Below are 14,066 nucleotides of genomic sequence, written 5' to 3' on the forward strand. Positions count from 1 at the left end.
TAAACATAGTCTCTTTCTCTATGCCTCTCCTTGACTTTCTGCCAATCTCATTCTCTTTCTCAGGTACCTTCTGCCTCTATGTTGCACACTCTCTCAGGTGGGTTGAATGGGGGTGTGAGCATGTGTGGATGAAAACACAAACGTGATTTTCTCATTTACTCTATGGAAATGCAAACTGTGTGTGTGTGTGTGTGTGTGTGTGTGTGTGTGTGTGTGTGTGTGTGTGTGTGTGTGTGTGTGTGTGTGTGTGTGTGTGTGTGTGTGTGTGTGTGTGCGCATAGGTCTGTTATGGAGACAGGAGGACCAGTAGCCACACAGGCCCATTAAGATAAGCCTTGCCTCCCTTTCAGACAAAGTACATAAACAAACCCTGAGACCTCCTGCTGTGCTCCCATCATAACACACACAGACAGACACAGACACACACACACACACACACACACACACACACACACATACACACACACACACAGGTAATGTAGCACACCAACATACAGTAGACCTACTATTCTCTACAGGCATAGAAAGGATCAGACACACATGTATTTATTCATTTAGTTATTTTTGATTTAGCCTTTCATTTATCAGGGAGTCATACTGAGACCAAAGTTGGACAGCAGAGTGAAGTAAAAGCAGTCAACAAGTGCTCAGCATATTATGGGAACTCCTTTAAGACTGTTGGAAAAGCATTCCAGGTGAAGCTGGTTGAGAGAATGCCAAGAGTGTGCAAAGCTGTCATCAAGGCAAAGGGTGGCTACTTTGAATATATTTTGATTTGTTAAACACCTTTTTGGTTACTACATAATTCCATATGTATTATTTCATAGTTTTGATGTCTTTACTATCATTCTACAATGTAGAAAATTGTAAAAATAAAGAAAAACCCTTGAGTAATGAGTAATTGTGCAAGCAATCATAGGAGGCAGAGAGCTGCAGGAATATGGATCAAGCATATCAGCCCCAGTGGATTTTTTAAAACATAGCACATCATCAATCTAGCACATCATGCATAGTAGATTGTTGAAATGAAAACAAAGATTCACTAGAAGTTGACTGGTTAACCACTGAGGCAGCTAGTGGCTGAATCAAATAAAAAAGCTTGCCGAGATAAAATTAGAATTAAAAGTATCACTTTTCCCATTCTTCTTAGTTATGATGCCAGAGTCAGACAGAACTTGCTTAGTTAGGGAAGAAGAGGAATTTGTACGCTTCAGTGCATTTTCTGTTTTCCAAGGATCAGCAATGTACGGTGGACATTTCCATTGTATACTCCAACAGAATTTTGGAGGACGTATTGAGTCTGAGTAAATATACAGCGGTTGAATTGAATAGGGACAGTTTATATACACAGTGGAAATCAAATGAACCTGTTAAGAAAGATCGTGGAACATCAACACCATTTTGGAGACAGTCTCACCACCTACAAAATCCCGAGCTCCAGTCTTATACACAATTGAAAACAAATGAGTAGTAAATAAAATCCAACTGAAAAGTCTAATACTTGTCACACCTGTTCCCTCACAACTGAGATGCAGGCTACTGATAAAGGCATCAAAAGTTACATGGGCATTCACTATTTGACGTGGTATTTGACTGACTTGGTATTTGTATTTATTATGGTATTCCCTTTAGCTGCTGGCAGCAGCTACTCTTCCTGGGGTCCAGCAAACTTAAAGCACTTCCACATTTTTTTAAACATTACAATACATTCACAACAGATTTTACAACATGTGTGCCCTCAGGCCCCTACTCTACTACCACATATCTACAACACAAACTCCATGTGTACGTGTGTGTATAGTGTGTATGTTATAGTGTGTTTGTATGCATGTGTCTGTGCCTATGTTTGTGTTGCTTCACAGTCCCCGCTGTTCCATAAGGTGTATTTTTATCTGCTTTTTAAATGTAATTTTACTGCTTGCATGAGTTAATTGATGTGCAATAGAGTTCCATGTAGTCATGGCTCTATGTAGTACTGTGCACCTCCCATAGTCTGTTCTGGACTTGGGGACTGTGAAGAGACCTCTGGTGGAATGTCTTGTGGGGTATGCATGGATGTCCAAGCTGTGTGCCAGTAGTTCAAACAGAGAGCTCAATGCATTGAACATGTCAATACCTCTCACAAATACAAGTAGTAATGAAGTCAATCTCTCCTCCACTTTGAGCCAGGAGAGATTGACATATTATTGATGTTAGCTCTCTGTGTACATCCAAGGGCCAGCCGTGCTGCCCTGTTCTGAGCCAATTGCAATTTTCCTAAGTCCCTCTTTGTGGCACCTGACCACACGACTGAACAGTAGTCCAGGTGAGACAAAACTAGGGCCTGTAGGACCTGCCTTGTTGATAGTTCTGTTAAGAATGCAGAGCAGCGCTTTATTATGGTCAGACTTCTCCCCATTCTAGCGGCTTTTGTATAAATATGTTTTGACCATGACAGTTTACAAACCAGGGTTACTCCAAGCAGTTAAGTCTCCTCAAATTTCTCAATTATCATATTATTCATTACAAGATTTAGTTGGGGTTTAGGGTTTAGTGAGTGATTTGTCCCGAATACAATGCTTTAAGTTTTTGAAATATTTAGGACAAATTTATTCCTTGACAATTATTCTGAAACTAACTGCAACTCTTTGTTAAGTGTTGCAGTCATTTCAGTTGCTGTGATAGCTGACGTGTATAGTGTTGCGAGGGTTGGGGAGTAACGGATTACAAGTAATTCGTTACATGTAAAAGATTACAAAAACTGTAATCCGTTACGTTACCAGAAAAAATATTGTAATCTGATTACACATACTTTTGAAAAACAAAATGATCACTTCGACGATTACTTTTAAATTCAGAAAGGATGTTTGCGGGAAAAAAAAATCTTTGACACTTCTCTGTTTTCTTAATGACATTCAAATCAGCATTGAAAAAAAGTGCAAGTTTAAGTTTGTTTCATGTGAGCGAGTCTGACCATAAGTAGGGTTGGGGAGTAACGGATTACATGTTATTTAACTAGACAAGTCAGTTAAGAAAAAATTCTTTACTTATTTTTTTTCTTTTTACCTCCACAATTTTGTGGTATCCAACTGGTAGTAGTTACAGTCTTGTCTCATCGCTGCAACTCACGGGACTCGGGAGAGGCGAAGGCTGAGAGCCATGCGTCCTCCAAAACACAACCCAACCCAACCGCACTGCTTCTTGACACAATGCCCATCCAACCCGGAAGCCAGCCGCACCAATGTGGCAGAGGAAACACCGTACACCTGTCAACCTGGTCAGCATGCACTGCACCCAGCCCGCCACAGGAGTCGCTAGTGCACAATGAGACAAGGATATCCCTGCCGGCCAAACCATCCCTAACCCGGATGACGCTGGGCCAATTGTGCACTGCCCCATGGGCCTCCCGGTCACAGCCAGCTGCAACAGAGCCTGGACTCAAACCCAGAATCTCTGGTGGCACAGCTAGCACTGTGATGCAGTGCCTTAGACCACTGTGCCACCCGGGAGGCCCCCCAAGAACAAATTACAATGACAGCCTACCCCACCAAACCCTAACCCAGACAACACTGGGCGAATTGTGCACCGCTCTATGGGACTCCCAATCACAACCGGTTGTGATACAGCCTGGAATTGAACCAGGGTCTGTAGTGACACCTCTAGCATTGAGATGCAGTGCCTTAGACCACTGCACCACTTGAGAGCCCCAAAATATGTTACGTTACCAGCAAAAATATAGTAATCAGATTACAGATACTTTTGAAAAACTAGATGATTACTTCGAGGATTACTTTTTTTTAAAATGTACAATTTGACACTTCTCCGTTTTCTCAATGACAGTCAAATCAGCTTTGAAAAGAGGCGCAAGTTTAAGTTTGTTTCACCTTAGTGAGCCTGACCACAAGTCAGAGACCACTATGATGACACACCAAATGTGTTTGAGGGATCGCGGGAAAAGAGCAGGAATAGGCATTTGTAGGCGACAGTCCAAGCTATGTTTTCCAATGGTGCGACTGCTGTCGGCATCCAAAGATTATCCAACTTAAATAAACACCTGGAGGTAAGGATGACAGCAGTGTTGTAGTCTACGGCGATACGGATATAACTTATTATTGATATCTACATAGCCCATTGATGTGAATCACACTGCTGCTCTCTCATTTAGCTATTTGCGCCTTATGGATTGTGGTTGTTGTGAATGGCTGTTTCCAAATCTAAATGTGTATTTGAACCCAATAATGGTTGAATTCAAGAAGCTTAAGCTGCCTATCAATCATTGTTTTTTAAACCTGTGGACAGCCAGGTTTGCAACAGCTGCATAGTGAGGATCCAAGCCTATGGAATAAAAGTGGGGCTTTTATTGCTCAATGTAATTCATGCTGATAACAAATTAATAATCCATAAGCCTAATGGTTACATGCTCAAACTTGCACACTTTTGATAGTTGATAGACTTAAAGGGGCAATCTGTAGTTGCTACATCCATTTTTGGATTTACAAATTATATATATATATATATATATATATATACACTGATTCTTGAAGAATATCATTTATCAATGTCTCATGAGTTTAGTTCAACTGTCACAATCCATGAGAACCCAAAATATAAGCTTGTTTTACTCCAATGTTTGTAAACAAACAAATGTAAACAAACAGTGTACAGCCTCAACACATGGTTAAAACAATAATGTTGATATCATGGATGGTCAGTCCTTGCATCCATAGCTCTGTCTATTAATCTGAGAGTGGTTACCTTTCTCCAGGCCCATCCCTCAGCTTATTACCAAAACAGAGGTGTGGCGGCCATTTTGTTATCATTTCATCTGTGTATTTTCCCTTTAAACAGTTGCATATAATCAAGATATCAGTGTCACCAACAAAAAGGTAAACAATAGGCCTATAGCAAATGCACATGTAAACAGCATTTTTCAGTAGTGCTCAAAGCATGCTATTCCATGAGCGCAGCATTTATTTTTCAACTTGAATCAATGAGCCCAATCAGTCCTTCATGAGAACAAAATCATGAACAACAGAGTAGGGCTGGCTAATCAGTCCTTAGTTTTAGGGTCATGCTCAGATAAATCAATTTGGCTAAGTCCTATTCTCGAAGATCAAGGGGTATAGTATTTACTGGAATGTTTGGAATTCTGATAGACTTTGGTTTTTAATGTAAAGATATAATTGAATTGCATTATTATATGTAGTAGAAAGCAATGGGCTAGAAGAAGCCTACATAACCAACTCATGAAGTAAAATTTAACATCCATACAGTGGAGGAAAAAAGTATTTGATCCCCTGCTGATTTTGTATGTTTGCCAACTGACAAAGAAAGGATCAGTCTATAATTTTAATGGTAGGTTTATTTGAACAGTGAGAGACAGAATAACAACAAAAATATCCAGAAAAACGCATGTTAGAAATGTTATAAATTGATTTGCGTTTTAATGAGGGAAATAAGTATTTGACCCCCTCTCAATCAGAAAGATTTCTGGCTCCCAGGTGTCTTTTATACAGGTAACGAGCTGAGATTAGGAGCACACTCTTATAGGGAGTGCTCCTAACCACAGCTTGTTACCTGTAAAAAAGACACCTGTCCACAGAAGCAATCAATCAATCAGATTCCAAACTCTCCACCATGGCCAAGACCAAAGAGCTCTCCAAGGATGTCAGGGACAAGATTGTAGACCTACACAAGGCTGGAATGGGCTACAAGATCATCGCCAAGCAGCTTGGTGAGAAGGTAACAACATTTGGTGCGATTATTCGCAAATGGCAGAAACACAAAAGAACTGTCAATATCCCTCGGCCTGGGGCTCCATGCAAGATCTCACCTCGTGGAGTTGCAATGATCATGAGAACGGTGAGGAATCAGCCCAGAACTACACGGGAGGATCTTGTCAATGATCTCAAGGCAGCTGGGACCATAGTCACCAAGTAAACAATTGGTAACACACTACGCAGTGAAGGACTGAAATCCTGCAGCGCCCGCAAGGTCCCCCTGCTCAAGAATACATATACATGCCCGTCTGAAGTTTGGCAATGAACATCTGAATGACTCAGAGGACAACTGGTGAAAGTGTTGTGGTCAGATGAGACCAAAATGGAGCTCTTTGGCATCAACTCAGCTCGCCGTGTTTGGAGGAGGAGGAATGCTGCCTATGACCCCAAGAACACCATCTCCACCGTCAAACATGGAGGTGGAAACATTATGCTTTGGGGGTATTTTCCTGCTAAGGGGACAGGATAACTTCACCGCATCAAAGGGGCGATGGACGGGGCCATGTACCGTCAAATCTTCGGTGAGAACCTCCTTCCCTCAGCCAGGGCATTGAAAATGGGTCATGGATGGGTATTCCAGCATGACAATGACTCAAAACACACGGCCAAGGCAACAAAGGAGTGGCTCAAGAAGAAGCACATTAAGGTCCTGGAGTGGTCTAGCCAGTCTCCAGACCTTAATCCCATAGAAAATCTGTGGAGGGAGCTGAAGGTTCGAGTTGCCAAACGTCAGCCTCGAAACCTTAATGACTTAATGAAGATCTGCAAAGAGGAGTGGGACAAAATCCCTCCTGAGATGTGCGCAAACCTGGTGGCCAACTACAAGAAACGTCTGACCTCTGTGATTGCCAACAAGGGTTTTGCCACCAAGTACTAAGTCATGTTTTGCAGAGGGGTCAAATACTTATTTCCCTCATTAAAATGCAAATCATTTTATAACATTTTTGATATGCGTTTTTCTGGATCTTTTTTTTTTCTTTCTCTCACTGTTCAAATAAACTTACTATTAAAATTATAGACTGATCATTTCTTTGTAAGTGGACAAACGTACAAAATCAGCAGGGGATCAAATACTTTTTTCCCCCACTGTATATGGCCAGCTATGTAAACTTTAACATTTATTTATCCTGCAATAGATTCAATTAGTAGCATACATTTTTTGTCTTCTTGGAATGTGGGGTGTGGGGCTGGAATTCATTGCAGGGCACGTTATAATGTAGCGCACTATAACAGACTTTTAAAGGTCATTTACGATTGAGCCGACGTGCACAGTGTTTACCGTGAATGCGATCCCCGCAAATGTCTGTTTGTTTCTGTTCTGTTTCACGGGACTAGAATTCAATCTTAGTGCATCACAGCATGGAAAAAGTCAAGAAAACATGCATGATGATTGTGTTCTGGCCTTGGGCTTACACACTGAAGGAAGGACCAATACAAACACAAACAGTAGTCACCTGATTGTAGGGGGCACCTGATTGAAAACGCACCAGATGTGCCTCTTGAGTTAGACCCGACACCAACACAAGCACACACAGGCATGCACACACACCCACACATGTACACACACCACAGGAGGCTGCTGAGGGGAGGACGGCTCATAATAACAGCTGGAATGGAATCAAACACATGGAAACCACATGTTTGATGTGTTCAATACTATTTCATTTATTCTGGTCCAGCCATTACTATGAGCCCGTCCTCCCCAATGAAGGTTTCACCGGCCGCATGTGACAGACTCATAGCCAATAGGACACACACACACACATCGTTGAGGGATGTCATGGATTACTTGGAGACCATACATCAGGGCTGGTGTGAGAGTGTTGCTACTTAACTACAGTGAAGAGCAGTGAGCAGCTTGGTGAGTGGTGAAGGGTGAAGCCGCTCTAGTCATTGGGGTCATAACGCCCTCTAATACAGCTAATGATATGGAGAGCAAGCCAAGCAACAGATGTCCTGCTTGGCCTATACACACACACACACACACACACACACACACACACACACACACACACACACACACACACACACACACACACACACACACACACACACAAATATTAGCCAAAACAAAGACAAGTCACAAGGCCACAACATGTACTTAGGCTTTGGTTAGAGATATCATGCAGAGACAAACATAATGCCGGGACAGAAAAAGGATCTTTATTTTTTCCATCCTCATGTATCTCTCTAGCTCTGCGTTCCCTCTCTGTCTATCTAGTGTGCACCAAAAGTATTGGGACAGTACCACATTTGTTGTTGTTTTGGCTCTGTACTCCAGCACTTTGGATTTGAAATGATACTATTAGGTTAAAGTGCAGACTGTCAGCTTGAATTTGAGGGTGTTTTACAGCACTTTTTACACATAGTCCCCCTATTTTAGTGGACCAAAAGTATTGGGACAAATTCACTTATGTCTATTAAAGTAGTAAAAAGTTAAGTATTTGGGCCATATTCGTAGCACGCAATGTGCTTCTGTAACATTCTCACTCATCATTATTCAAGTGTTTAGAAACATATTCTATTCTTATTTACAATAAAAGTAATACATTATTTACCATTCATTTCCATTGGGCACAAAATAATTTGAAACATAAGCAAAACAAACAGCAAATGCATCCAACAAGTTTGTAGTCACAAGCTTGATGTAGTCATTGCGTACTATGAATAAGGGACCAAATACATTTTACAACTTTAATACACAAAAGTGAACCTGTCCCAATACTCTCCTAAAATGGGGGGACTATGTCCCAATACATTTGGAGCGCACTGTAGTTCCCTCAAAACACCAGTGAGAGTGGAAGCCACCCAGTTATAGTGGAAATGGTTTCCCATGAGAAACTATGGTACAAGCCTGCCCTCAACTGTTCATTTCAGAGACTACACCCAATGCTGGATCAGAGACACAAAAGGTCGCTAAAGAGAGATGACTTTGCTCTGTGTTGACATCAAATGACTCATGTTGTAAAGCTTTAATGCAATTCAAAATGGCATTGTCTGAGAAACAAAAGCAGAGGTGACAGAGGTAATTAATAATCAGTTATTATATATGTATTACACAGTCGTTACACCGCTGAACTCTGTGCTTCCTTTTTATATTGCAGGAGAACACTTACAGGGCATGAGAGCTAGTCTAAGTCATCTAAGATATAGAACTTTAGCGATCTAACACTCTAGTTTAAGAGCGTTGTTTTGGCTCTGTACCGACGTCTTGCTTTCGGACAAGCTAAACACCTTCTTTCGTCGCTTTGAGGATAAAACCGTGCAACGCCCGCTACCAAGGACTGTGAGCTCTCCTTCTCCGTGGCCGACGTGAGTAAGACATTTAAGCGTGTTAACCCTCGCGAGGCTGCAGGTCGAGATGGCATCCCTAGCCGCGTCCTCAGAGCATGAGCAGACCAGCTGCCTGGAGTGTTTATGGACATATTCAATTTCTCCCTATCCCAGTCTGCTGTCCCCACATGCTTCAAGATGGCCACCATTGTTCCTGTACCCAAGAAAGCAAAGGTAACTGAACTAAATGACTACCACCCCGTAGCACTTACTTCTGTCAACATGAAGTGCTTTGAGAGACTAGTCAAGGATCATATCACCTCTACCTTACCTGTCACCCTAGACCCACTTCAATTTGCTTACCGCCCTAATAGATCCTCAGACGATGCAATCGCCATCGCACTGCTCACTGCCCTATCCCATCTAGACAAGAGGAATACGTTTGTAAGAATACTGTTCATTGACTATAGCTCAGCATTCAACACTACCTGCCCTCCAGGACACCTACAGCACCCAATGTCACAGGAAGGCCAAAAAGATCATCAAGGACAACAACCACCCGAGCCACTGCCTGTTCACCACGCTATCATCCAGAAGGCGAGGTCAGTACAGGTGCATCAAAGCAGGGACCGAGACACTGAAAAACAACTTCTATCTCAAGGCCATCAGACTGTTAAATAACCATCACTAGCACATTAGAGGCTGCTGCCTATACACATAGACTTGAAATCCCTGGCCACTTTAATAATGTTTACATATTTTGCATTACTCATCTCATATGTATATACTGTATTCTATCCGATTCTGCTGTATCTTAGTCTATGCCGCTCTGACATTGCACCTCCAAATATTTATATATTCTTAATTCCATTCCTTTACTTAGATTTGTGTGTATTGTATGTATTGTTGTGAAATTGTTAGATATTACTTGTTAGATATTACTGCACTGTCGGAGATAGAAACACAAGCATTTCGCTAAACTCGCAATAACATCTGCTAAACACGTGTATGTGACCAATAACATTTGATTTGAGCTCACTGTTAATAACCAAACATAATTCTATCTATGACTTTAAGGTCCTTTTCCAAGTAGTCGATCCTGCAGCCTAGGAGCATCAGAGTCTCCAGTCTGGTCAAGTTGTGAAACATGATCACAAGACCAGTCTGCTGATTGAGATCTACTCCTGTTAAGTTGCAAATCCCTCAGGTGCACAAGTGTATTCAGACTGGTTAGATCCACAAATAAATCTGAGGGCTTCGATTCTAGCTTGAAGCGTTGAAGGAACTTAAAAGTAGCTCCCAGCAAAGACGGACCCACACAGGATCCACTATGCTCAACGACAGCGTCAATGAAAGGCCACTCACTGTCCTGAAAAGACACTGTCTCGCCGTATGCAGGCCCAAGCCTGGGTTCGGGTCACCATCGACCCCAATAATGAGAGTCATGGGCCTCATGCCAAGGCTGATGTAGAGGTATGTCAGTCCCAGAGGTATGCTGCCAAATACACACGTCAGATTGAGCTCAATCTTGAATTCTGGAGGGAACTTCAGGTCTCCAAGAGACATATTCTGTATTGAACTAAGGTGAGCAAAAGATAATGCCTCACTGTTCACCAGTGGATTCATCTCCAGATTGAGGTACTCTAAGCAGTACAGATCAAATACATTTAATTATTGGATTTCAGATATGTCGCCTAGGTTTAAAACCTATAAGGCAAAGTATTTCAAGTCCAGTTCTTCCAGGTTTTTCATGCAACAGAATTGGCTATGATGTATGCTAAGAATATTATTGTACATCAATGAGAATACCTTTAACCACAAGATAGGACTATGTTGAGTTTTACAAAGGGGATGTGAATCTAGTACTGTCCAAAGAAACAGACAAACTCCTCAAGACATGGATAAAACTCAGATCAATAAATATTTGTTGAACATTTTTGAATAGCAGACATTGAGAAGTTGATATGGTCCATAGTCAATGAAACATAAGAAGTTGAGAGTTGCAGTACATCATTTAGAGGTATGCTAAGAGATTAAAGTTCTTAAAACCTTCAAAACACGCCTCTACCTAGGGTCTTCAGATGACGGGAAGTCAAGACAATATCATGAAGACTATAGAAACGTGGGTTCTCATGAATAGAACCATTAGAGGTGCTCCAGTTTGGGATACTCAAAGTGGCAATGTTGCCTGACAGGTGCAGGGAGTTATTAACATACATAAAACCTCTGACAAGCTGTTTATGGCTACCGTAAGAGTGGTCACCTGTTTCATCCCAGCAAATGCATCTACAGCTATTGCAGAGAACGAACATTGTATTCTTAACTGTTTAAGAGTATGTACATCTTTGAACGGATTTGAATAAATTGATAAGTTCAAAGAGCAAGTAAGACTCAGTGTCTGAACTTCCAAAAGCGCTCTGAAAGCAACTGGAAGAATCTCTGCCGGTTGACCTGCGATACTGAGTTTAACAAGTTTGTGGAATCTGGAGAAATCGTTGGGATGCAGAAGGGATTATTTTCTCATCTCGACACACAGGGTCTGAATGGAAGTGGGGGAACATGCCGAGGTGAAGTGTCACATTGTCGACATCCCTGTACCTCACTGTAAGGTTACCACCATTTCAATAACTGTCAACTATCCCTCCTCCATCAGTCTATCCCTCCTCCATCAGTCTGCATCTATACCGACTGACCGACGGTATAGATGCAGATTTGCCTAAAATGAACCTACAGACACTGCTACAGGAAATGCAGCTCAATGTGACAACTGAGACAGTAGACAGAGACTATAATTGTCCCATTATCAATGTTGACAGGAAACATCACCTCACACTTGCCCTTCCAACACACACACACACACACACACACACACACACACACACACACACACACACACACACACACACACACACACACACACACACACACACACACACACACACACACACACACACACACGAGGAAGGACACAGGCGGTTTTATTTTAGATTCATCTAAACTCTGTTTTTCTAATTCTTATCTTACAGAAACATCTTTGACTATGCTTCTGTAAGATATCACGTGTTTTTGTTCTACCTTGTTATATTTATTACTACATTTTTATTGATTACTACATTGTTGGGGTTAGACGTTGCAAGAAAGGCATTTCTCTGTACGTGTGCTCGTGACATTAAAACCTGAAACTTGAATGAAAACGTGACTGTTAAAAGATAACCGAGAAAGAAACAGCAGTTATAGTTTTCCTGGGAATCTGTTTTTTTAAAGGTGAACATCATTTCATTTCAACTCAATACTGTATAAAGAGCAGAATAAATGGACTGCCGTCCTCGTCAACCATTTGGGTGTGTGTCTTTAGCGCTGGCTTGATAATGGAAAGAACGTTCCTGGACTGACTTGAACTGACCTAACGTGACCAGATGGCGGTGCTGTGGAAGCATGCATAGATTGGACTCAGATCTGAGCAAATCAACATCATATCATTCACTACTGTGCATCTTAAACTTTATTGTGAGTACTGAAGTTACATAAAAAAAAATGTACTTACTGTGTCTGAGTGGATTATAGAAGTACAGTAGGTTTACACTCTTTTCTATAATCAAAACATTGAATGATTTGCTGTCATCTGTACATTATTCAATATTCCAGCAATATTCTTTCATTGAGCGTTATAGTACTTCAGTTAAACATGAACAAAAAACAGTATGAAACTCAATATCATTTACATTAGGGAATTACATACATTTCTCTTCATACATCCAGAATGATGAATCCACTGAATTAAAAAGTGTTGTAAATCGATAAGAAGGTCAGATTTGCGGAGTGCATCTCTTCAAAATACCATGGTTCTGACAAGAATGATATAGATACAATTGTAGCATTTCTGAAATAAAGTCAAGGTAGGGATACTGAACAATACTGTATTCTAATACAGGACAGATGTTTTGCCTCCAGAATATCAATAACATGATGTTGGACACCCTGTACAGAAACACATAAACAACATTTAAACATTTGAACAAACCCTTCCATAGAGCGTTATAGATTACAAAGATCCATATTGATATTATCTTGTGTCAATGCACATTTTGAATTGTATAAACAGCCCACAGTTTCTTGTTCTGCTACTTGACAAACTCTTGATTTTCCCCATCACTTGACACCATGTTCCATTTGGCCTCAACAGGACAACCATTTATAAGTAATGCAAACTATAAAGCTCCAGATTATACATATCATTTAAAATATATACACCACATACTTTCTTAGTAATATTGCACAAAAGGACTCCAATGGATCATGAACGATGGATCCAAGCGAGGAATTCCAACGAGGATAGAGCGAAGGGGTACAAATGGGGACAGTTTAGATACATTCACAGCTGCAAGAAGAGGTGGGTCAGGAGAGTTCTGCAGTTGGGTGGGGGACTTGGATGAGGACACAAAATATCACCAGGAAGAGAAATCATCAGAGAATGTGTAAGATGACACAGAGGTACTGTAACTTGAAACGCTCCACCTTAATCCAGTGGGTGTACTTTGACAGGTTGTTGTTTGATGTCTACTTTGGTGGTCTTTACAGAATGAGTTTGATAGACTAATAGACTGTGATTCTTACTGTACCTATGCACTGAAACTGTCGTCCTTTTATCATACAGTAGGGGGCAGAAGATAATGCATTATGAATTCACTCGTACACCATACACATACATACACAACCACCACTGTTAAAAACGTATCACACACACACGGGGAAAAGGAAACAGAGACACACACTTTATACACCGGTAGACATATACACACACACCAGACAGACTCATAGCCAATAGGACACACACACACACACACACACACACACACACACACACAGAACAGGTTTATGTGCGGCAGCAGCCAGCACTCTTCATTTCCTTGTTGACATAATCTTCAAGCTGAAACTTTGGTTCATCAGGCTCCTTCAGTGACCTGTGCTTCAGCTCTCTGAGAGAAAAGAGAAAAACAAAGGGCAGAGAAAGTAATGAAGAAAGAAGAACAGGAC

The 14,066-nt window shown here is 41.2% G+C and overlaps 1 protein-coding gene and 1 pseudogene across 1 annotated transcript in view; both read right to left on the minus strand.

Annotated features, from left to right (window-relative positions):
• Nucleotides 1-10,073: 10,073 nt before the first annotated feature.
• Nucleotides 10,074-11,251, minus strand: LOC106579044 (uncharacterized; annotated as a pseudogene).
• A 1,265-nt stretch (nucleotides 11,252-12,516) lies between these two features.
• The window catches only part of rab26 (RAB26, member RAS oncogene family), a 134,364-nt gene continuing 132,814 nt past the window's right edge, over nucleotides 12,517-14,066 (minus strand). Inside the window, exon 9 of the mRNA XM_014158416.2 lies at nucleotides 12,517-14,008. Coding sequence (XP_014013891.1) covers nucleotides 13,906-14,008 — 103 coding nt within the window. The 3' untranslated portion in view covers nucleotides 12,517-13,905. The remainder of the gene's footprint in view (nucleotides 14,009-14,066) is intronic.

This window comes from Salmo salar, chromosome ssa19 (assembly GCF_905237065.1).
Source record: "Salmo salar chromosome ssa19, Ssal_v3.1, whole genome shotgun sequence".
In the NCBI taxonomy this organism is placed as follows: Eukaryota; Metazoa; Chordata; class Actinopteri; order Salmoniformes; family Salmonidae; genus Salmo; species Salmo salar.